The following is a 24,148-nucleotide window of genomic DNA, read 5'->3' as shown; positions in this document are numbered from 1 at the left end:
GGTCTTCTTGGGATTTTCCTTCTCTTCTGCCACCGATTTGTCAATACTTTCATGAGATGAACTTGATTTGAGCTGTCCTCGCCTAACTCCTTGTCATTGTCTTGACACTTCTACTTTGAAGATTGCTTTTTAGATTTACTCTTGCCCTTGGACAACTGATGGTCTTTAGCCGTTTCACCCTGTAAGGATCTTGAACTTCCCATAGGGGTGTGCACATGGCTCAGAAAGCATATGAAAAATATATATATATCTCAAATATGAAAAACTCGAAGATGCTCTAATCCTCAACCGTCAGTCATTGATTGAGTGGAACCCGTTGCAAAAGTTACCGGTACTGCACCACATAATCCTCTACATCCTGCTCACCCTACTTCAAGAACCGCAATCCCTCCAATGTCTGTAGAATCGTCTTTTCCTTACAAAACTGCTTCAAGAAGGTGACCTTTATATCATTATAAGTCTAGAAGTGGTCTAGGGCAAACTCTCCTGACGCTTTTGCCTCTAGAGTAGACTCGAACATTGCTTCCTTCTGTGCCGGATCCACCACACGGAGCATGTTGAGTACATAAATTTTCCAAGTTGTCGGACATGTGCATCCGAATCGTTCACGAACTTTCCCCTGGAACTTGGTGTACTTCACGTTTTCCATTACCATCGAAACTGGATTGACCGGAACAATCGGTACCGATAGAACTTATCGTCCTCTTGCCGCGGCGAAGATGGTGAAGTGACGAACAAACCTTGTACTGCCGATGAGACGTGTCCCATAGTTGGTGATGATGGCTTGCTCTTCGACCCCATGGAAAAGGACGAATAGCAGTGTCCACACTTAGATGTTGCCTTGCAAAGAGCGGAGTACCCTCACCTGCTCCTATGGGGTGCTCTCAAGCTAGGCCTCACCATGTCCTAGATTGCATGTTGTAGCATCTTGCATGTTCTGCTGAACATCTATCTCCACCCACAGGTCGTCGTCATCGGAGATGGATTGCTTAGGCTGATGGGGCAGCCTCGTTGTTGGAACTAACGAATCTAGAGGTCCTTGCGACCTTGTTCGCATTCATGCCTCTGGTTGATTCTATGATTCGATGGGTCATACGGTCTCCTTTCACATGAAGCAGCCAAATCTATCGAACCAATTCACTAGCAAAACGACGATCACCAAATTGGGCATATTGTGGCCATGATTCACTGCGAACAGCTCTTTGAGCACAATGCTAATCTGTTGTCACTTTTGGCCAAGGCAAGCTTGCAGATCAACAACCAAAGTTGTAGGTCGTGGTCGCGTTAGATGTCGTCCCACCCAACAATGCAAACACGGCTAGTGCGCCATAGAGCTTGACATGCACCGCGCATGTGTGAAAACTTGTGATTAAGCATGGTCGTCAATGTGTAATGCCTTAATCAAAAGGCACTATGGAATATACTGCATGCTCATGCACACACGAATCACACTCAGAGATATGAAAATACAAAAAAGACAACTCTGCGTAATTCGAATATGTGAAATTTGCATAGAATGATCAAGAGACACTTGGCCTCATGGATATACAATGTGCGGCTACAACCGCTGACTGAAGGGTTGCGAGTACTTGCGCCTCCAGGAATCCACAATAACCCCGCATACTTTTAATGTCTTAACATGCACTTCAATTTTATAGAAGACTAGGCCTAACACTAATCCTAGTCCTAAGAGTCAAACTTAGTCAACTAGCATTTTGCTCTCAATGTGTTTGTGCCCTTCACCCCTTCCTTAATGTGGTAGATGGTTGAAGCACTTATGGAAAAGTCTCAACGGGACTTAATGTAGCAAAAGTAAGATGGTACTTTTTGTTACTACCATCTCAAACATTTAATCAAATCTCTCATGCCTAACACCAACTTTGAGATGGACAAATGTGTCCTTGCAACAATAGAGCAAAGGATGAAGACTAGAATATTAATATTTGCCATCGTTGCATATAAACATTAGACGTTAGTCAATGAACCATCCTTGATAGAATATACAACCCGAAGTGTGTATCTCTATTGTAGGCAAAACCTATCCTAAACATAAGAAAATGAGATTGTCTACCACCTATCTATAAAGAGTGCAAATAACTTTTTTTGCAGTGTCATGCATATTATGCTTAACACCATTTCAATGGAAAGCATTCTAAATTTTTCTATGAGATTTGTAGAAAGATTTGGTGATATGCAAATACCATTTTATGTTTCCAAAACTCACTAGTCAAACAGGAGTAAGATATGACCAAGTTATTCACTCTAATTTTTGTGATAATTGCCACTGTTGCATATGAACTTTAGATAGAGTGAATGAATCATCCTTGATAGAATAAAAGAGCCCCAAATAAAAAAATGTTAATTTCAATGTGTTTATGCAAGCATTAAAAATTTTGCTTTTCAATCACGTTAAAACTCTATAAAATGTCTTTTCTAATTATATGAAAACTCTAACACACATTGAAAATGATAATCTCAATGTGTTGTGCAAGCATAAAGTAAGTTTCTTTTTTTAGTTACATTACAACCCTAATAATTTGAGTGGCCATGTGTTTTGGAAGGATGCACCAATTTCCTCAAACCAAAATGGTAGTAGATATATGAGTTCCTCATTATGTTAAATCCCTTGAAAAAAGAGAGCCTTGATTCACTTTTGATTGATATGAAGCACATGATAGTCCAAGGGAGGGAGGCAATCCATGCATGAAATATTTATCATCAATGTCCCTTATTGATTGAGGGCCCAAGAAGTTCAAATTAATTGCCATTGAATAGTTTAAACTAGAGCAATAGAGCTTTGCAACTATATGAGTATTTTTGGGATATACCATTTCAAGTGGAAAGCATTTCCTTTATCCCGGTGCACTCGCTTCAGATCTTCAGCACACAAGGAAAGACGTGGTGGGGAGAAAGCTGCCCAACGCATCCGGCTGATCGTCGATCGGCTCATTCTTCAAGTAAGAATAACTAGAATTCTTCGAAAACATCTTTGGTGATGAAACCAAGTTTTCAACCAATACATGTGTCATAGATCTATAAAGCGATTGATGAGTCGCAACACATAGCTACCACTACCCAATCAATGTCCATGAATTTCCAAACATTTATCTAGCCACCCATATGGTGAACCTTCGATTGGGAGGTGAGAGGATACAAACTGTTTCTAATACCATTTCAAGTGGAAAGCATTCTAACTGTTTCTAAGAGATACGTAGCAACCTTTCTTTATGACGTGCATATACCCTTTGATGTATTCAAAACTTTGGTGGACCCATGAAGTTCGGATTTACTACCACAATAATAGTTCAAATAAGACTGATAGTGCTTTGCACATATATAAGCTTTGTTTGGGCTACGTTTCAATGCTCTATGTCTTTATAGTATGCAAAACCTATCCTAAACATAAGGAAATGAGGTCGTTTACAACCTATTATAATAATGTTTTCAGCAGTGTCATGCTTACTGTGCTTCATACCATTTTGAGTCTAAAGCATTCTAAATGTTTCTAAGAGATATGTAGCAAACTTTGGATGTGATATGCAATTACCATTTGATGTTCCCAAAACTCACTAGTCAAATAAGAATAGGATACGACCGAATCTTTCACGATAGGTTTTTATTGTAATTGCCATTGTTGCATGTGAACATTAGACATAGTTAATGAACCATCCTTGATAGGATCATACAACCCCAAGCCTAAAAATGATAATTTTAATGTGCTTTGTGAAAGCATAAAATACATTGCCTTAGTCAAATGCGTTACAACCCTAACAATTTCAGTGGACATGTGTTTTTGAAAAATGCACGAATTTCCTCAACCATAATGGTAGATATATGAGTTGCTTGTTGTGCTACTCTACTTGATAAAAGAGAGACCCCAATTCACTTTTGATTGAGACATGAAACACATGCTAGTCCAAGCCAAGGAGAAATCCAAGCATGGAGCATTTGTTATCAATGTCCCTTATTGATTGCACAACCAAGAAGTTCAAACTTGTTGTCACTAGAATAGTTTGTATGAAAGGGATGGTGCTTTGAACATATACGAGTTTTTTCGGGTTGCATTTCAATGCTTCGTGACTCTATAATAGGCTAAAACTATCCTAAACATAAGGAAATGAGGTTGTTGTTAACACTAATCCTAGGTTGTCTACCACCTATTTATAAACAGTGCCAATAATGTTCTTAGCAGGGTCATGCTTACTATGCTTAATACCATTTCAAGCGAGTTTTATTTCAAGCAAAAATCTTTCTAAATGTTTCTAAGAGATATATACCAAACTTTGTCTGTGATATGCAAATACCATTTGATGTTTCCAAAACTCATTAGTCAAACATTAGGACATGACCAACTCATTAGTCAAACATTAGGACATGACCAACCCATTAGTCAAACATTAGGACATGACCAAATCTTTCACACTAGGCTTGATAGGATCATACAGCTGTCAATGTTGTATGTGAAGTTTAGACATAGTCAATGATCTATCCTTGATAGGATCATACAACCCCAAGCTTAAAAATGATTTTTTCAATGTGTTTTGTGCAAGAATGAAATGCATTACTTTTTCCAAATTCATTACAGCTCTAACAATATGAGTGGCCATCTACATCCTTCGCTTGATAAAAGAGAGAACCCAATTCACTTTTAATTGATCCACTTCAATTGATAAAAGAGAGACTCCAATTCACATTTGACTGAGCAATGAAACACATGACAGTCCAAGCGAAGGAGAAAATCCAAGCATGGAGCATTTGTCTCATCAATGTGCCTTACCACAGTTGTGGACCCAAGAAGCTCATATTAATTCTCATTGGAACAATTCAAATGAGAGTGATAGTACTTTGTACATATGTGAGATTTTTTGGGCTGCATCTCAATGCGCCATGTCTCTATGGTAGGCAAAACATGTCCTAAAGATAAGGAAATGAGGCTGTCCACACCTATTTATAAAGAGTGCCAATAAAATTTTCAGGAGTATCATGCTTACCATGTTGATACCATTTCAATTCAAAAGCATTCTAAATGTTTTTAAGAGATATGTAGAAAACCTTGTTTGTGATATGCACATTCCATTTGATGTTTTCCAAATTCACTAGTCAAACAAGACTAGGATATAGCCAAACCTTGCACACTAGGGCTTTGTTATGCTATTTTATGTTTGTTATTGCTACCAAATATGATTGCATCCACACTAAAAGTATGGGCACAATCAATATTCTTCCTTGCTCATTAGGAGTCTTTAGAAAGGCGTGCATAGGAAAATTTTATATAAATCGTGGTCCCATATGTCAAGCACTTACTTTGGCCTAGAAAGAGCTTTTTGGAGCTTGTAGATCTTGGGCATTTGCCTTGATATCTAAATCCTTTTGCCAATTTCACATAGACCCCTTATTGGAGATTTCCATGTAGCCTTGACTAATTGGACGATTGGTAATAATAACTTCAAATTTTGGTTTGGTGAGTTCAAATATGGAGCCTTATGTTTTGGTTCACCACCATAAAGCCTTGGAGTTGTGCATGACTAGTTGCTACTTTTTCTATCACTAATATATGAGACTATCATGTCTTACCTCACCCACACCTTATATCACAACTAAGGTTAGGTAATGCAAGTTTCGATTGATTCACCGTGCGAAGGAAAGGAAGTTAAATGAGGAAAATAAAGGCATACGAGAGAAGAAAAGTTGGAGACGCATTACAAGGTTGAAAAAGTGGTTACTTTTGAAGACATACACGCAATGCATGAAGTGCACATTGCTAGGTCTCTCTAAATCCAAGTTTGGTATTAGGAAGGTCAACGTTGGACACTAGCTAAACACAACAATGCCATTATACAAAGGTTTAAGAGACACCACGTGTTATCATCAGGTTTGTGCTTTCCATATCCACTCATGCATCTTTATATCAACCATAGCATGTGCATCCACTTTTTATATGGAAACATGCCATTATGTTCCTTACATCTTAATAAGATTGAGTTCAAATTGCCATTGGATTATAATGAGAAACAATTCCTAGAAAGGAGTGAGAACTGAAAAGGTAAAGGTAAGGCGAGGAATGAAAAGGACATGGATGTTGAAGCATGTGATAATTGTTACAATGGGAGTGGATGTTGAACCATATGGTGATTGTTACAAAGAGGAATGAAAAGGACATGGATGTTGAAGCATGTGATAATTGTTACAACGGGCATGGATGTTGAACCATGTGGTGATTGTTACAAAGCTTAACACGGTTGGTAACTCTACATCCATGACTTGCATGACAAGTGTTGAGTTAGGTGAAAATTAATATTTTGTTTGAGATAATGTTTGTACTTTTGGAGGCAGCAGGCTAGTGATAATTATCATAAATAAAAAAGTTAAGATAATGTTATCAGTAACCAAGCACAATCTCCAATAGGCCTTAGAAGAAGTTGGACCAAACCTTAGTCTCTCGCAATTATAATATTATGAAGTCCTTGGCCTTATGTATGTTGCTCTGGTGAGAGACACCAAGTGCTCCTTGAGCCTTATGGAAGGATGCTTCATTAAGGTAAGAGGGAATGTGTAATAGTGATAGTGTCGTTACTTGGACAAGATGTCTTGACATGATGCATGGAGTCTAGTGGACCTACAATGCGAATCTAGACACCATGTATTCTTTTATTCAAGCCTGTGCTCTCATGGAAGGGTGCTTGTTAAGGTAAGAGGGAATGTGTAACATTGATAGTGTTGTTACCTTAATAAGATGTCTTCCTAGAGTCTAGTGAACCTACGACACCCTCAAGAGCTAAATCCAAGTGAACTCCTAAGTTTGACTAAGGCTAGGTCTACACCACTCGTCGGCCATCCTCCAAAAGGTGGCGTGAAGGGTTGCCGTCCTAGTTGGCCCAATAGGAGGTACGGGCTTAGACATTGACACATAAGGTTTGTGTCCCGACCCATGAAGGCCGTCCACTCCACTGCCAATTCCTCCAATTGCTACAGGATTGGCCCATTCCATCCGCTCCAATTGGTGGTGTAAACCACCACCACATGTGGGAGGGATCCTCCAATTCTATTTCCAACGTAGGGGGTGAACGGAGGGTGGTGAAATGGATGTGAGAGGTGATGAATACACCGAGATACATGTGAAGGGGGGGTGCGTCAGCGTTACAAAAGTGGGTCCCCCCCCGCCCCCCCGTTAATACTTCCAAAATGGGGTCCAAGTTCCCTCCGATTGTTTGAACCAAAACCAACGAACAAAGTGAATGAAAGAATCAATGACCCAAATATAGAAGAAGAAGAAGAAGAAGAAGAAGATCAACCTGTCCTTTTTGCATTGCCTCTGCTCTCACTGACTCCCCTGCCTCCTCCACTCACTCACTCAAACCTTCCCTTCCTCAATTCTTCTTCTTCTTCTGCTCCTCCTCCTCTTCCTTCTTCTGCTTCTTCACAACACATCCTTCCACACCCCTTCGCCCTCTCCCTGCCGGCCGGCTCCCTCCTGTAATCTGCATTCTTCCCCCACCCCCTTCTCCCAGCTCCCCCCTTTCACCCGCATTTCTCTCCTCTCCCCTGCCGCCCACCATCCCCCTCCCTCCCCCATCTTTTTGTCGGTTCGCTCAATCGCATGTGGCCGTGCCTGCTTCCCCGTGCCGGATTCCCGTGGCCATGCCGCAGCAGCCCATCTGGGATCCGATTCGCTGAATTGTACTCGATCATGGGTGTGATCTAGCTTGCAGAACTTCTCCCACAATAAGAGTGGCACAGCAGAAGCCGAATCGCTCTGACTTGTTGGAGCACGATGATGGTGGAAACACCTGCCTTGAGTGTCCAGCCGGTCAACATTAAGCAATCCTCCTTCATTTCGAACGGCGGGACGCCTTTGCATCCAAAGTCGCAACCAGCCAATGGCGAGGATTATGACAGCGACTGCACAGACTGTTCACAGTAAGTTCCACAGAGAGAGAGAGAGAGAGAGAGAGAGAGAGAGAGAGTCAGTCGAGCATTTAGATTAGGACAAACCAGGCGAACTTGACGACTGCCAAAAATTAGAGTAAGACGAGTGTTTTTGTAGTTCCTATACACATGACCGTTTCTACAGTTCGCTCATGCACGCTTAGCTTACAAAAGATAGATACTGGATTTGGCCTTCGATGTACGGCATTATCGCGTGCTACCTTGGTCCTTATATGATTAATTTTTCATACGCCTGTCGATGAAAACAAGTGGTCGCCAATTGACTTTTTGTGGCACATTGTGCAGAACACCCAGAAGCCTTTCAATGTCACTGCTTCCAGAGCTCGCTGGCGCCATCCCTCTTCTTGAAAGGTTTCAGGTATTATACTCATGGAAGTGGATGAGATAGGACAATGTATTGGCAGCAAATTGTCGAAAGAGTTTGGGGCCCGAATTCTTTCTCATGCACGAGATATTAGAAGTGGTCTTTAACAAACTGCAGTCCGTCATTTTGCTGAATCCTAAGTGTGATTGACATGGACGTAAAGTTTATGGTTTCATTATGCTTGGGCTTCATAATGCGTTTCATGTAATGTGATCCTTCAAACCTGTGGGGAAGTGAATTAAAAAGATAGCAAATTATAGGACTGGGAAGATGGCGTGGCATGTTCTGGTGACTAAGAGAGAAGAAATAAGGGGTCTGTTCAAGCTGCTCGACCTGTATAGACAAGTGAATCCACGTTTTAACAGGGAGTAGCGCACGTCAGTCTTGGGTTCACAAGGGGCATATAAACAGTGGAGACCACCTCACAAATGTCTTATCATTTTTCAATTGACAAGGCTCTTCAGAACTTATTGGGAACTTCCTGGGCTCTCCTTCTATATGACAAGGAAAGCAATTGCATGCAGGAATTGAAAACTTAATGAGGATCTTGCTAATTTGTGATATTGACAGTCACTTTAATATCTATGTACGAGAAATCCACGTGCTGTTGTTGTGGAGACCTACAAATATTCCATTGGTGGTTTCCTCCGATCTAAGACCGTCTTGCCCTCGCACAGGCTGCATTCTTCTATTATTATGTATAGATAGGGCAGGGCAGAGAAGACAAAGGTGTAAAATCCGAAGCTTTCCAAGTAGTGCCTAGACGTGGTTCAATGTAGATAGCACAGGGCAGAGATGACAAAAGGTTGAAACAAAAGCTGTGCAACTAGTCCCGGCAAGCTCCACCATAGCAATCTATGGCTTTGGCTTTATGGGAGGACAAGCTTTACTAATGGAAATCTCCAAAGGTCCCAAGACCATCTGCTGTTCTGAGACTAGTCAGAAGAAAAGGCTGTCGCAAGGTTAGATCCTTTTTTGAGAAGGACACCTTATCAATAATTTGCCTACGCAGTGTATGTCTTTTGTCCTTGCTCCAAGACATGACATTGTATTTTTCTGTGTCTGCTGATAGTTTTGTTATCTTGTCACACCAAGGGCACATAGCAGGAACTACACTTGATACAATCTCTATTCTCTAACACACACTCAGATCACGGGCGATGGCATCTGTTATTTCCTCCCAGCCTACTCTCGTAGATCGCAGGTTTTTTCAATTCCGTATCTTTCCTGTTTTCCTCATGCATATCCACGAGACCCTCAACTCCCTAGATGGTTCTCCTTGCCACATGTCATCATTTTAGCCTTTCCACTTGGTGCACCATTTACCCCTCTCTTGGGGCACATTAAAACCTTTTGCCCCTTGGCATTATTGCACATTTAGGTGCACCTAGGCCTTAGCACTCAGAGCCACCTAGTCAATGCCATTTCACCCTCACCTAGGACCTTGGCAGTTACTTCTCTTGACCATTTCATTTACGCACATTAATTATTACAACAGTTGGTCATCTAAGAGCGATCTTTCCGAGGTCATGCTATCTCGGCTAGAGCATAACATTCCTTCCCTCTTCAAGCATCAGTGTCCTCGATGATGAAATCTGGGAACACTCCGTAACTGGTATACGGATTCCCAGGCAGCTTTCGATAGAGGCTGACCATGCCATGCAACCAACACCGTGGGTATCTTCCGATTTCGTATTTGCATTGTTCCTCGGTCCAGGATTCTTGTTGGTTTTCGCCTTGCAATATCCTCTATCTCCTGAAACAAAACCACACCTTCGATTAGTGAGTCACCTGTATGTAAAAACTTCTTTAAGCGCGAAACATGAAAAATCGGGTGCACCTTACACCCCTGTGGCAATTCTAATTTATAGGCTACACTGCCTATTCTCTTTAGAATTAACCACGGTCCACAGTATCGAGGTGATAACTTAGCACACTCTCCTGAAGTCAACGACTTCGAGTGCGAAGGAACTCTGAGAAAAACTGTTTCTCCTTTCTTAAATACTCTTATAGACCGGTTCTCATCCGCATACACCTTGGCTCTATCCATAGCCTGGCGGATATTAGCTCTCGTAAGTGCTAGCATCTCCCGCATCTGAACCACAAAGTTCGCGGCACTAGGCACTTTCTGAGGTACTCCAACTATAGTTGGATTGGCGGGTCTATAACCATAGTTCAGTTCAAACGGACTGAACCCTGTAGAGGAATGTTTCCTATCATTGTAGGCAAACTCCAACAATGGCAACCACTTGTCCCATGTATGTTGCCTCAATGACACATATGCTCTCAGCATATCCTCTAAAGTCTGGTTGACTCTCTCCGTCTGACCATCCGTCTCAGGATGGTCCCCACTAGTCATTCCCAACTCAGTCCTTAGTGTCTCAAATACCGCTGTCCAAAAATGACCGGTAAATCTGACATCTCGGTCTGACACTATGGATCTAGGCAATCCATGCAGACGAAATATATGTCTAATGAACAAATCTGCCACTTGCGGGGCACTAACAGACTCCCTAGTCGGATTGAAGTGAGCCATCTTGATTATACGATCAACCACCACAAGGATAGAATCATATCCTCCTTGTGTTGTAGGCAGCCCTACAATAAAGTCCATGGAAATGCTCTCCCACTTACTTAGTGGTATCTCCAAGGGTTGTAAAAGTCCGGGTGGCTTCACCCGCTTGGCCTTACTTACCTAACAGGAAAAACACCGTGTCACATATTCATGAATATGCTTTTTCATCTTTGGCAAAAAGAAATCTCGCTTCACGAGATCATACGTCTTCTCGACTCCTGGATGTCCCGCACACGGGCTATCATGGCACTGTCGAATGACTATCTGCCTGAGATCATTCTGACTAGGTACTACAACCTTGCCATTTCTAACTAGCATACCATCCCTTATGGTAATCTTGCATAAGTTTGGCCTTTTCTGGATGCCAGGTCATCCTTTTCATTTTCCCCGAGTTTTAACACATGAGCCTTAGGCCATAAGCTCTGGACAAACTCGTCCACCTTCTGAGTTTCTCTAATCTCGGTCATTAGAGCACTCTCTAATACCGTGAAACTCAGGTTGTGCATAATGCGAGACAACGCATCAGCAACCTTATTGTCTTTTCCTCTTCGGTACCGAATCGTTAGATTAAACTCCTGCATGAGCTCTGCCCACCTAGCTTGGCGGCCCCTCAAGTCAGGCTGTTTACAAAAATGCTTCAGAGTATCATGATCCACATCCACATAAAGCTCTGAACCATATAAATAATGCCTCCATGTTTTCAAAGCATGGATAACAGTATATAACTCCAATTCATGAGTTGGCCAATTCCTTTGAGAGGGAGAAAGCTTCTTGCTTTCAAAGGCTACTGGCCTTCCCTCTTGAAGGAGAATTGCTCCTACTGCAATGCCACTTGCATCGGTTTCTAGGAACAACAGTTTCTGGGGATCAACTATTTTTAACACCGGTCCTGTGACCACAGCTTCTTTTATGGTGTTAAAACTTTCTTGTTGATTCTGTCCTCAAATAAAAGGTACTTTATCTGAGGTTAGATCAGTCAATGGCGATACTATTCCGAATATCCTTTGATATGCCTTCTATAAAACTGGACAAATCCCAAGAATGATCGCAACGCGGTCAGACTCTGAGGGATTGGCCAAGTTAGTATCGGAGCCACTTTCTTCGGATCCATTTCTACCCCCTATGGAGTAATTATGAACCCTAAATATTCAAGCCTAACCACACACAGTATAGTTTTCTTTTTATTTACATAAAGACTGGCTTTCCTCAAAGTACTGAACACTATTCTTAGGTGATCACGATGCTCAGTAATACTTTTACTGAATATCAAGATATCGTCAATAAAATGTACTACGAACTTTCCGATATACGGACGTAGCAAATCGTTCATAAGCATGACGAATGTCGCTGGAGCATCGGTAAGTCCGAAGGGCATTACCAAAAACTCATAATGACCAAATCTGCTTCTGAAAGCAGTTTTATGCACATCCTCGGCTCTAATCCGGATTTGATGGTAGCCACACTTAAGATCTATCTTACTGAAAATCACGGCTCCATGCAATGCATCTAGCAAATCATCAATCCGAGCCATCGGATATCTGTGCTTAACAGTGATATTATTCAATGCTCTGTAATCTATACAGAGGCGAAACGCATCATCCTTTTTCTTCTTTAATATCACTGGCGAAGCAAAAGGTGAGAAACTTGGTTGAATCTGCCCCAACTTGAGGTATTCTTCCAGTTGTCTACGCACCTCCGCCTCTTTGGTAAAACTCATTCTATAGGGCGGCCTATTTACACGTTCTGCCCCCGGGATCAGTTCAATCTTATGCTGAACTTTCCGCTCTGGAGGTAATCCATAAGGTAGTTCATCCCTAAAACATTCAAAGAACTCCTCTGTTATAAGATTAGCTAGCTTGGCCATTTCACCACTTTGCGTAACATCAGTGCTAGCCGAAGAACCATCAATCGGCTCTATCGATGCTGTGCAAAGGAATAAAAACTCTACTTGAGCTTTTCGGATTTCCATCACGGAAACCAATGGTCCCTGAGGTATATCTTTCTCACCTCGTAAGACATAAAGCACATCATTCATCTTGAATTGATATACGTGCTTTTTCCAATCAATGGCTGGATTCTTCCTAGAATGCCACGCCATACCCAGGGCTATATTTGCATGAGCAAGCTTGGTCATTTCAAAATCAAGCTTCTCAGCATAGTCCTGAATCCGAAGTTCCAACTGGGTAACCCTTTGGTCCCATACTTCAGTTGAACTTCCATCTACCATCCTGACTGTATACGCATAGTCAGATGGACTTGTCTTTAATTTCAGCCTCTTCACGAGCTTGGAGTTAATCACATTGTGAGTTGACGCCGAGTCAAACAACACAATGACATCATGATTGGCCACTTGTCCTTTCATTTTAATTAACTCCATATAATTAAAGGCTGTATACCCCGTTGCTGCGGGCTTAGATAGGATGTTATCAGGTGCACCGCTTACTAACTTAGTAACAGACACACTCAACAACACAGGCACTAACCTCTGAGAAGGTCCCGCCAATTGCATCTGCATATGTTCCGCCTTGGGACTCTCCTGCATTTCCACGTCGCATTCAGATATTATCATATTAGTCGTGCGACGGTCTTTATTCAGTGGACAATCTTTCCACTGATGTCGCTGAAGGCAGCCGAAGCACAATCCTTCTTTTCTAGCTTTCTCTTTTTGTTCAGGGGTCAACGAGGACTTTGACCAAGCCCGGGCTGCCATTGGAGTTATTTTTCTTTTCACCCCAATGGTGGTACTTGTTTTTACTGGTCCCTCAACCGGCTTCACCTGCTTGGTTTGGCCACTTGGCTGCGAGACACTTGTCTTTGAAGTCCATTTTCTTTGAAATCCCTCTTTTTTCGTGTACTCATACTGAGTCCCTGCCTGCACAAATCCACCAGATCTGCCTCTGGCATCCTCATAGTTCAGGGCTACTGCAATAGATTCATCTAATGTAGTCACATATTTAGCCCGAACTTCCATTTTGATCTTGTCGTTCAGTCCATAGATATAGTCTTTTAACTGAACCGACATAGGGAGAGGGTCTGTTATTTTCATGACACATTCCCTGAATTCGTCAGTGTACTCAGCCACCAACAAACTCCTCTGACGAAGATTTCTATAAGCATCCCAAGCTCGAGACTCTTCATCAGGTGGGAGAAAGTGTTTCTTAAATTCAGCTTTAAACCCTTCCCAGGTGGTAGGAGCAATTGATCCTTCTGTTGCTTTATCCACCATCTATCCGCTGCCTCAATAAACAGGTGAGTGGCCTCACGGATTTTCTTTAGATCAGATCTGATTTCACAAATGGCGAAGGCTTCTTCCCACTTGTGTAACCAAACCTCGATCACATCAGAACTGCGCTCGGTCATCCGACCAGCGTACTTTTTCGGTCTATAATTAGCGATATTAGGCACTTTGACCCTCGCGCGCTCTGATGAATGTATACTGGGCTCTGGCTCTGCTGGAGCTTTGCCCTTATCAATTCTAGACGGTCTAGCCGACAAGGCTTGCACCATCTCCCTGATCTCATTCTGACCAGCGTTCACTTGAAGCTGCTGGTTCATAATGTGCTGTAAAGCATCTTCTAATATCGAAATCCTACCGATCAAAGTAGGTGCTGTGTGATGTGACATTTGTTGTGTAGACCGTGCTCTAGACTCACTAGGATTCACCCTAGAATTCTATCCTTCTGCCTCCATAGTCTAAAAGGGGAAAATGTTTTTTTTTTTTTTTTTTTGAGTCCTTTCTAGAACCCAAATAAAATATACATACACCTCTTTTCTATTTTGCTTTCCTGTTTTTCTTTCTCTTGCACACTAAACTCCCAAATATGTAATACTCTGAACGTTCCTTTTACGGTGCATGAATAATAGGACCATATATAAAACTGTAAAATTTGTATCGAAAGAAGGTGCTTCCTGATTTTCTTCTCGAAATGTCGATTGATCCCCCTGTCGTATTTATCTCTGGTTCGCTTTTCCCTCCACCTGAAATAGTACCCAGACCTAGGCACGTGCGTGGGATTTACGGGCACAATGTTCGTAGCAGCGTCCATAGCCAACTGCGCTCAGAGTTATCTGGTAGATCACACGGCCAGCATCGACGGCTACTGCGTGGAGAAAATAGGAGGCGGAACGGGGCGAAGGCCTGGGGTCACAGTTGGTGTGACGAATGCGAAGGGGCAGGACGTAGACGTATAGCCACAGAAACTTGGCAGGCAATGGCGATGGCGACTCTTCCTATGTTGCCCGTTTCTCCTCACCTCGTCAATCCACCAGGATATCTAGGAAGGCCTACGTAATTGAGCGTAAGTGCCCGTCAACACCACGCCACATCGTCCCCGTAGAACATCAACCGGAGATGCCCGTCCACCTGCTCCCGTCACGTACATGTGATACAATTGACCACCTTGCATCACCTCTGCGCTCCAAACCTTCCTTCCGTCACCTAACTTGTCACTCTTCCCTTGGCTTGGGCTCTGATACCAATTGATACAATCTCTATTCTCTAACACACACTCAGATCACGGGCGATGGCATCTGTTATTTCCTCCCAGCCTACTCTCGTAGATCGCAGGTTTTTTCAATTCCATATCTTTCCTGTTTTCCTCATGCATATCCACGAGACCCTCAACTCCCTAGATGGTTCTCCTTGCCACATGTCATCATTTTAGCCTTTCCACTTGGTGCACCATTTACCCCTCTCTTGGGGCACATTAAAACCTTTTGCCCCTTGGCATTATTGCACATTTAGGTGCACCTAGGCCTTAGCACTCAGAGCCACCTAGTCAATGCCATTTCACCCTCACCTAGGACCTTGGCAGTTACTTTTGACCATTTCATTTACGCACATTAATTATTACAACAGTTGGTCATCTAAGAGAAAATGCCCACCGATCTTTCCGAGGTCATGCTATCTCGGCTAGAGCATAACAACACTCATGGCTCAAAGAAACATGCTTCATGAGGTAGGGGAGCTAGAGATATAGCTTTGTGGAATGATACACCTTATTAATCATGTAGCTTTGTGGAATGATACACCTTATTAATCACGTGTGCAGGTTGATGGGTTCTTAAGGTTGATGCAAAAGCAGCTGCAGACAGGTGGTAAACGTGGTTTTTTTTCAAAAAGATCAGTGGCTCCTCAAGGACGAGAGAAGTACACGTTAGAGGATATGTTGTGCTTCCAAAAGGTTGGTAGTGCTGCTACTTCTTGCTCAAGGGCTATATTTCTGTTTTCATGCAACGCTCTATGGATATGTCAGCTGAGAAATCGTTATTATTTATATAGGTTCTCAAGTGTCATTATTTTTGAACTTTCTTGGGACACTCAAGGGTTATATTTCTGTTTTCATGCAATGCTCTATGAATATGTCAGCTGAGAAATCCTTATTATTTATATAGGTTCTCAAGTGTCATTATTTTTGAACTTTCCAGGAACCAATTCCTACATCTCTCATGAAAATCAACAGCGACCTCATAAGTCGGGCTGTAAAGCTGTTTCAATTGGTTCTCAAGTACATGGGAGTTGATGGGTCATCAGGCTCAACGCCTTCAAGCTCACAAGAGCAACGAGAGTTAGTAATGAAGCTTTATAAGCACACTTTAAAGCGTGCTGAACTTCGGGATGAGCTGTTTGTGCAAGTCTCTAAACAGACGCGCAATAATCCAGACAGGTAAATTGCTTTTCGACGGGGCTTTGGCTTTTTTTGGATTGTTTGTGCTGAGAACGTCGCATTTGTTCTTTCCCTATTATATTTGAGAGGGTTGTATCTGCAGCCAACCTGCTTACATGATGTAAACCTGGAAAGTTACAATGGAAGATTTTGATGCAGCTTTTAGCTTCTTGGTTGATTTTTGCTTCACTTATTCATGGTTATTTATTCCACCCCCTGCTTGGGCCCTTGGCCAATTGCTTCATGGTTTATATATATTCATCTAAAGTTAATGTCTTGTATTAAGATACTTCTGTGTGATGCTAATTTTTTCATTTTCATTGCAGGTCTTCTTCATTGAAAGCCTGGGAGCTTTTGTACTTGTGTGCTTCAGCAATGCCGCCAGGAAAAGATGTCGCAGCTTATTTGTCTGAATACGTTCATGATGTTGGGCATGCTCAAGATGTTGATACTGAAATACAATCTCTGGCATTGAGGACATGGAATGCCTTGAAACGTACTACCAAAGCAGGTCCACGGCGCACAGTGCCCTCACAAGATGAGATAGAAGCACTACTTGCTGGACGCAAACTTACGACTGTAGCTTTTTTCCTGGATGAAACTTTTGAAGAGGTGACCTATGACATGACTACCACTGTTGCAGAGGCAGTAGAGGTAAGAGTTGTTATGAGATGTAATCCTGTGGTATCAAATGTGCTCAGGTCATTTTGGTGGCTCTGATGTGCACCTATAAGAAGCTTCCTGTAGTTTGAACGAAAGAGGATGCACATGGCCCACAAACACGTGCTTGGTTATGTACATGTCGAGAAAATTGTCATTTATTATGGTCTACCCCTATGTTCAATATATCTCCAGAGAACGTTTCGTATAGTCAGAAATATTTTCTAGAAATACCTAGACCCTTGGCTAGTTTCTTGATGCAGTGGAAATAGAAATGGATAAGGTGTGTGCAACAAACGAATCTTAGAGAGGAGAAGGGAATGCTTTGAAACTTCAAAGGTTCTGTGTCCATAAGAGAGAACTCACAAGCACCAAATTTGGGGCAGTGGAAATAGAAATGGATAAGGTGTGTGCAACAAAAGAATGTTTGAGAGGAGAAGGGAATGCTTTAATTCCAACTTCAAATTTTCTGTGTCTATAAGAGAGAACTCACAAGCAACAAATTCGGGATATAGACAACAGTAGAACAATCCTAAATATCTCAGAATATATTGCACAAATCTGAGCCAAACACTCTTACAGAAAGATTCACCAGAAATCCCAAAACATGCAGCAGTCCGCTGCCCTGGATGCTCTATGGTGAGCACGCATATTGCTCTCACTTCTGAGGTTGTGTGTTCCTCTGGTGCTCCAGAAGGTGGGGGCTGCTTCCAGTCTGAACTGCCAAAATGCCCCCACAATGGGGCTTTTTTATAGAGGATGTCAGACCCTGCAGACGGGCCAACGCAGTCTGTAGGTCAGCCAACCAGCACAGACTGGGCCCACCCAGTCTGTTGCTGACCCAAGTGGGCAGGCCCTGTTAGAAATGGACCAACAGAGGGTACGCACAGCAGAAGACCGATAGAATAGCCCAGGAGCTCACACTGTGTGTGGGGAGTGGAATCACAAACTTCTTAAACTTATGTGCATCAAATAGATGCAGATCAGGAAATAGACAGTAGACATAGCCAGATATAGAATCCACCAAATTTCCGTCCAAAACTATGGACACAACAAAAGAGATAGATCAGAGTCCCACCAATGGTGTGGTCCTCTGATCTTACCAAAGGTCCTTCTCTATCTGCTAGTCTCCTCTAGAACCCTGAGTCCACGTGCTCCACCTCGAGCGTATGTAGACTCTTCGTCCAGAGATCACAACACCTTGCTGCCCTAGAAGACAGCTAAGGTCCAGCCCTTGATGAGCTCAGTCTGCAGCAACTCCTAGACTCCTTTGCCTCCTGGATGTAGGCCGGAGGGTGTGTGTACAGCTGCTCCTGCTGCTCCTTTGATGGCTGACCTGTTGGATGTAAAATGAGGCCCAGGGCTTCTCCTTTTATAGGCTCCAAGAGCCCTGTGAAATGGCCGACTTTGTCTGCCCCAAAAACCGACCTGGTTGGCTGCCCCTACCAGCCCAACCAGGGCTCTATATAAGGGCTTTCACTTGCCCTTCCAGGCCTTTGTTCCAGGGCATAAAGACCTCCATTTTATTTGGGGTCCAGCCCCCCTTGGCCCTGCCATCTTCTAGGCTTGGTAGGCTCGCTCTGACCAGCCCTACCAGCTGCCCCAATACTGGCCGACCAAGCCTGTTGGCTCCCTCTGCTTGCTGGGCCATCTCCAGGGCCTGTTGCAGCCTATCAGCCTGCCCACAGCCCATGCTAGTCACCTTGCCATCAAGGTGCCTATGAACTCTGGTATCCCTGCCATCTCATGCTGCTCTAAATCTGCCTCTGACAGGTCAGATCCAGGCTGATTGTCCATCGCCATTTCTCTGTCCACAGACTCCATTTATTGCAGCCACCATGGCTCCTGCAGGTACTTTCCTTTTCTTTCTCTGATCTTTGCCCCCATGGCAGCCATAGTGCTGCCCATGTGGCCTTCTCTCAGAACCTAGGTCCACCTCCCCCATGCTCTCCTCATATGGGGGCTTACAGATGGGGAGGTGACCTTTCCAACACCCCCTCTCACTGACACATCTAGGCCCAATGCCAACACGTCGATAACGATGCTCCAGTAACTCCCTGGTCGTAGTCCTCTGGAACATTTTGATGTCGAAATCTTTTCCTCGCTTTTCATACAGTGGCTCCTGCTCCACTAGGTCCAGTTTCGCTTCCGCACACCATCTGGGTACATAGGTCCATCTCCGGTAGCACCTCCTGGCACCACCACCTTCAGTCACGTTCCCGCCTTCGAACTTGAGCAACCCAAACGCTAGTTGTCCCCCTCATAATGAGTGAACTACTTGGAGTCTTCCAGGCACCATGCTCTAAGGGTCTGTTTCAACCCATACTTCTTTGGCAAGGGGTGCAATAAAAGAACCATCTTGAGAAATGAAATCCCAAGAATATCTCCAGATAACCTGGACCACGAACTCTCACTGAGCTCTCAAGCAGGTACTCTTCTGGCTTCATACACCTTGTCCATCACCTTGTAGCAATCTGTGTCCGAGATTTGAAGAAGCACCCATACTTCCCCTTCTGCCTTCGAAGAAGGCCCATTCCTTCCAATCTCGCATTACCCGAGACATACGAAGAGCAGATTCTTTCCACAGCATGCTAAAGGCTGAAATTAAGAACATCAAGTACATACCAGATCATATGAGGAGAGCGTGGCGGAGGGAGACCTAGGGCAGGATGTGCCCAAGAAAAAAGGAAGAGAGGGGGCTGCCACAAGGGCAGCACCTCACGTCAAAGAGAGCTAGGTACCTGGAGGGGCCAGCATGGCTGCAATAGAAAGCGCCTATAGAAGGAGCAGATGGCGGGGACAGCAAACCCTAGATCTTGCATGGCAGGAAGCAGATCTGGAGCTGCAGCATGGCGTGATAATCTAAGAGCAAAGGCGTCTATGTGGCGAGCTGTTTGGCGGGGTCTGTGGGCAGGTACACGACCTGCAACAAGCGCCTGGAAATGACGCAAGATGGCAAGGAAAGGGAGGGGCTGCAGTGTGCAGCACCCTGCCCTTTATAGGGGCGAAGGATGCGGCTGGTCGGCCAGCCTGGCTGGGACATGAGGCCCAGCACACAGCCCCAAAATAGGGGGGCGTGGAGAGGGGGCCAGCTATTCGGCTGGCACACACATTAAAAGGGGGGCTGGAGCCCCACTTATAGGCAGTTTGAGGGCCTGCCCCAGTCGGCCATAAGGGGGCAGGCCAGTCGGCTGTTACAAGGGCTCTTGAGGCCTATATAAAGAGCCCTTTGGAGGGGCATAAATCATCCAGCAGGTCAGTGCACAGGGGAGCAGAAGGAGCAGCTAGAGCCCCTACAAAATACCAATTTGGGAGTAGGACGAGAAGGCATTGGGATACTTGGGAAGAGCCCTAGGTCCAGAGTATTTTCACCACCTGGATGTGAAGGCAATTGCAGCAGAGAACTTGCAAACACCGGACACTCTCTTTGGTGTACGCATGAAACACTCGAAGTTCAACCTCAAACAGGATCTCTTCGACCTTGAGATGAACGAGTCAGAAACGTTTGGGGTGTTTCTAAACCGCATGCAAGCTCTTCTAAGGCAGCTGAGTGATCTAGGAGCGTGGGTTGAAGATGGAGATAAGGAGGCTATCTTACTTAGAAGTCTACCTCCGGAGCAATATGGTGAAATCGTTCGCATCTTGAGGCTTGATGATGACATGGATTTCCTGGACTGCGTGGGGATGCTCTTGAGCAAAGAGAAACGCAATAACTTTATGTGGTTGGATAATAGGGTATATGCAACAAGTGATCATAAGAAGAGATCAACACGAGACACACGGAAGTGTAACAATTGTGGCAAGAAGGGCACATAGAAAACTATTGTTATACAAAGCAACATGATGAGGTACTAAAATCGACCAAGGAAGAAGCAATGATAGTGGAAGATCAAAAGACAAGTGATGTCACCATGCTGGCTGAGGTTGATCATCTCAGTGATCAGGATTATGCTTTTTAATCATGCTCTTTGTGAGCATTGGGTGTTAGCTCTTTGTGAGCATAGTCGTTTTTTGGGAGCACTTGTAGGAGAATGTTTTTACACAGTATCGTCTCTTTCCTCATTTTGGTTGAGGGGGGATTGTTGGGTTAGTTGTTACTCATCCTCATGGGGTTTGTGTAGTGGTGTGGTTAGGCATGTATATCCACGTGCCTTTCATGCATGCATGGAACTACATAGAAGGAGGCGGCAATGGGATGCCCTCATTCCAGTTCTTTCTAGGGTGGTGATGAGAGTCGACCTCGGCAGTTCTAGGGAGGGCACATGACTCTTGGCTTCTCTACACAGTCAAGGGATAGGAGGTTGCATGCTGGTGACTACGAGGAGAAGCGGTTTTGATCAGTCGGCTTATGAGTTGATTTAAGCATGTCGTCATTCGTGAATGTTGCAGTGTGTTGTGTGTAAGACTTTGTGGCTATCTATGATACTTTGTAGTGAGCAACAAGCCCAATAGGGATGCGCTCTTGTTAGTGGTGAATTGAAGTGATTTTTGTGTGAATCCTTGAGTCAATTTTCATCTTGGTTTTCTATCAGTTGAAAAGCTTTTGCTCTAGTCCTAGTTCAAATTATTCCGAGGCTTGCATCATTCTTGGTGCCTACACCATACCTTAGATGTTGTTGGACAACCAACATCCCCCAATCAACAATATGATGGTGTGCATTGATCAAAACTCAAACATGGGTCACCACTCAAGCAATCATCCATCGTAATGCCTTGTGTCGACTTGTCCCTAGGCCATGCACTCGAGCAATCATCAACAAATGCCTTGTGTCGACTATTCCACTGTGTCACCCCAATTGTGTCACCGGCAACTCCTCTTTAAGGTCCAATAAAAAGCCTCCCAAAAATATCCAACAAATTTTGGCAAAGAATGTTGAAACTTGACACAAAATCAAAAAGCACACTTTGAAATTGTAAATATCCTATGCTTTCTTCACGTTGTCAAGAACCACAAACAAGGGGTAGCCCTTTTACAACCTCTGTGGCATTTTTCTTGACGCTTTGGCCTAAAGAATTGGCTTGGGTTCTACAATGTTGTTCTTGCAACTACAGAGACCTTAGACCAAGCGGAATCGTCAACCCATTTTGATAGCCATCACCTCGAATTCATGCCAAGCCTCGAAGATTCGATCCCACCATCAATCAATCCGGCAAGCTTAATAGGAAAACAAGACAGCAATTTGTCATAGCAAGTCACGGAGAGGCACCACATAGGAATGCTTCTATCTTAGGCGAGTGAGAGATCTTAGTTACATGTTTGACCCTCAGAAACCTTTGGGGCACTCGACATTTGATGTGAGAGAGAGAGAGAGAGAGAGAGGTCTTTGGGAGGCCTCACATATTGATTGGGGCAAGCGTGGCCTCACAACATATTCTTTACCAGCTGTTAGCTACTGGTAGTCGAGAGAGAGAGAGAGAGAAGAAGAAGAAGAAGAAGAAGAATATATTATCGTCCTCTGAAGACCAAAACCGGCCTATGGGACCTGAGCAATACAATATCACAAGTACATGAAAGCTCCTCCCGAAGATGGGAGGGTGGAAAGAGAAATCACCTTCTAGGATTCAGGTGGATTCCTATGCTTGAAGAGCTTATACACAAATGTTCCTAAAGCTGAAGGTGACCCTTTATGCAGCAAATCAGCCAGTCTGTTATGTCCCTCAAGGAGGTGATTGAACTCTTCCCTAATGTGTGCATAGTGAGGGCATATCATTACCATGTGTTCTTCTGTTTCAACCATACCTTGATCACATAGTTGGCATATTCTACTCTCCCTTGGCATCTTTTTCCATCCCCCTGTTTCTATTTGCAGCTGGTGTGATCGGGTGCGAAGTGAGGCTAAAGCCCTCCGTTTATGCACTGCTATAGGTGTACATATGTACTTCTGTGTTGTTGTCTCCCTTCCTGTATAAATTGACCAATATTCGGGGTTGATATATGTGCGATAGTACTCAAATTTATCTTTGTTTTCTGCTGTTTGCCATTTCCTGTGTAGTGCATTCAGCAGGTCATAATGAAAAGCCTCTTCATCAATCTCCTCTGAAGAGTAGTTTAAATACTCTTCTACTTCCCACTTCTTGAACCATTTTTTTAGGTCCTGTGCCCATCCGGATGTCAAAATCTTGCCCTTGTTTGTCTTTTGAAGCTTCTGACTTTCATTCCATGCTCTCTTTGGTAGCCTATGGGACAAAGTACACCAAGAGAAAATAACTCATGCAAGCTTGAGTGGGCTGAAGCAAAGCGTGCGCTAGGGCCCTTGTTGAGTGCTAGCTAAGTTGAAGAGCTTGAACACAAAACTCAGGTGCAAGTTGAAAGCTGAGACTCAAAAGTCGAAACCTGTCATCGTGGTGGCTTTTTGATGGGCTGCGAAGATATTCTGGATTTGTGTTTGTTGAGCCGTCTCGTTGTGTGGTCTCCTTGATCTCCGGATCCGGTGGGCTATGTCAAGAGAGAGAGAGATGTATTACCAACTTCAGGAGGCCTCTCGGGCCTATGAGACAAAGTACAATCCAAGAGTAACTCATACAAGCCACTGTGGGCTGAAGCAAAGGGCTCGCTAAGGCTCATGCTGAGTGCTATGCTACAAAAACACAAATTCAAAAACCAGTACTCCAAAGATATAACCAGGTACCATAGTGCCTCTCCTCTGGTCTGCGAAGATGTCTCGAATTTGTGTTTGTCAGGTCGTCTCTTATTGTGGCAAGGGGCGTGGTCTCCGTGATCTCTGTATCCAGTGGGCCATGTCAAGAGTGACGCCTCGGCACGGCAGGTCCCCTCTGAGTAGAGCTAGGATCGGGTGGACCTCCTCAGTGCGTGTGAGGTCCATATGTCCTCCAGATACTGATATTGAGAGAGAGAGAGAGAGAGAGAGAGAGAGAGAGAGAGAGAGAGAGAGAGAGAGAGAGAGAGATTTACGTCTTGGGGAGGCCTCGAGGGTC

General features: G+C 43.8%; 1 protein-coding gene across 1 annotated transcript in view; it reads left to right on the top strand.

The window, feature by feature from the left end:
- Positions 1-7,256: 7,256 nt before the first annotated feature.
- Positions 7,257-24,148, top strand: part of LOC147882232 (kinesin-like protein KIN-14I) — a 47,213-nt gene continuing 30,321 nt past the window's right edge. The window contains exons 1-5 of the mRNA XM_087401298.1: positions 7,257-7,917; positions 8,233-8,305; positions 15,938-16,069; positions 16,314-16,552; positions 16,879-17,206. Of these exons, the coding sequence (XP_087257424.1) occupies positions 7,772-7,917; positions 8,233-8,305; positions 15,938-16,069; positions 16,314-16,552; positions 16,879-17,206 (918 nt within the window). The 5' untranslated portion in view covers positions 7,257-7,771. The remainder of the gene's footprint in view (positions 7,918-8,232; positions 8,306-15,937; positions 16,070-16,313; positions 16,553-16,878; positions 17,207-24,148) is intronic.

Source organism: Dipteris shenzhenensis, chromosome 30 (genome assembly GCF_047967505.1).
Source record: "Dipteris shenzhenensis isolate YYH24624 ecotype China chromosome 30, Dip_SZ_1.0, whole genome shotgun sequence".
NCBI classification, from domain to species: Eukaryota; Viridiplantae; Streptophyta; class Polypodiopsida; order Gleicheniales; family Dipteridaceae; genus Dipteris; species Dipteris shenzhenensis.
Note: the sequence above shows the minus strand (reverse complement) of the source record. Positions and strands in the feature narration are given on the sequence as shown.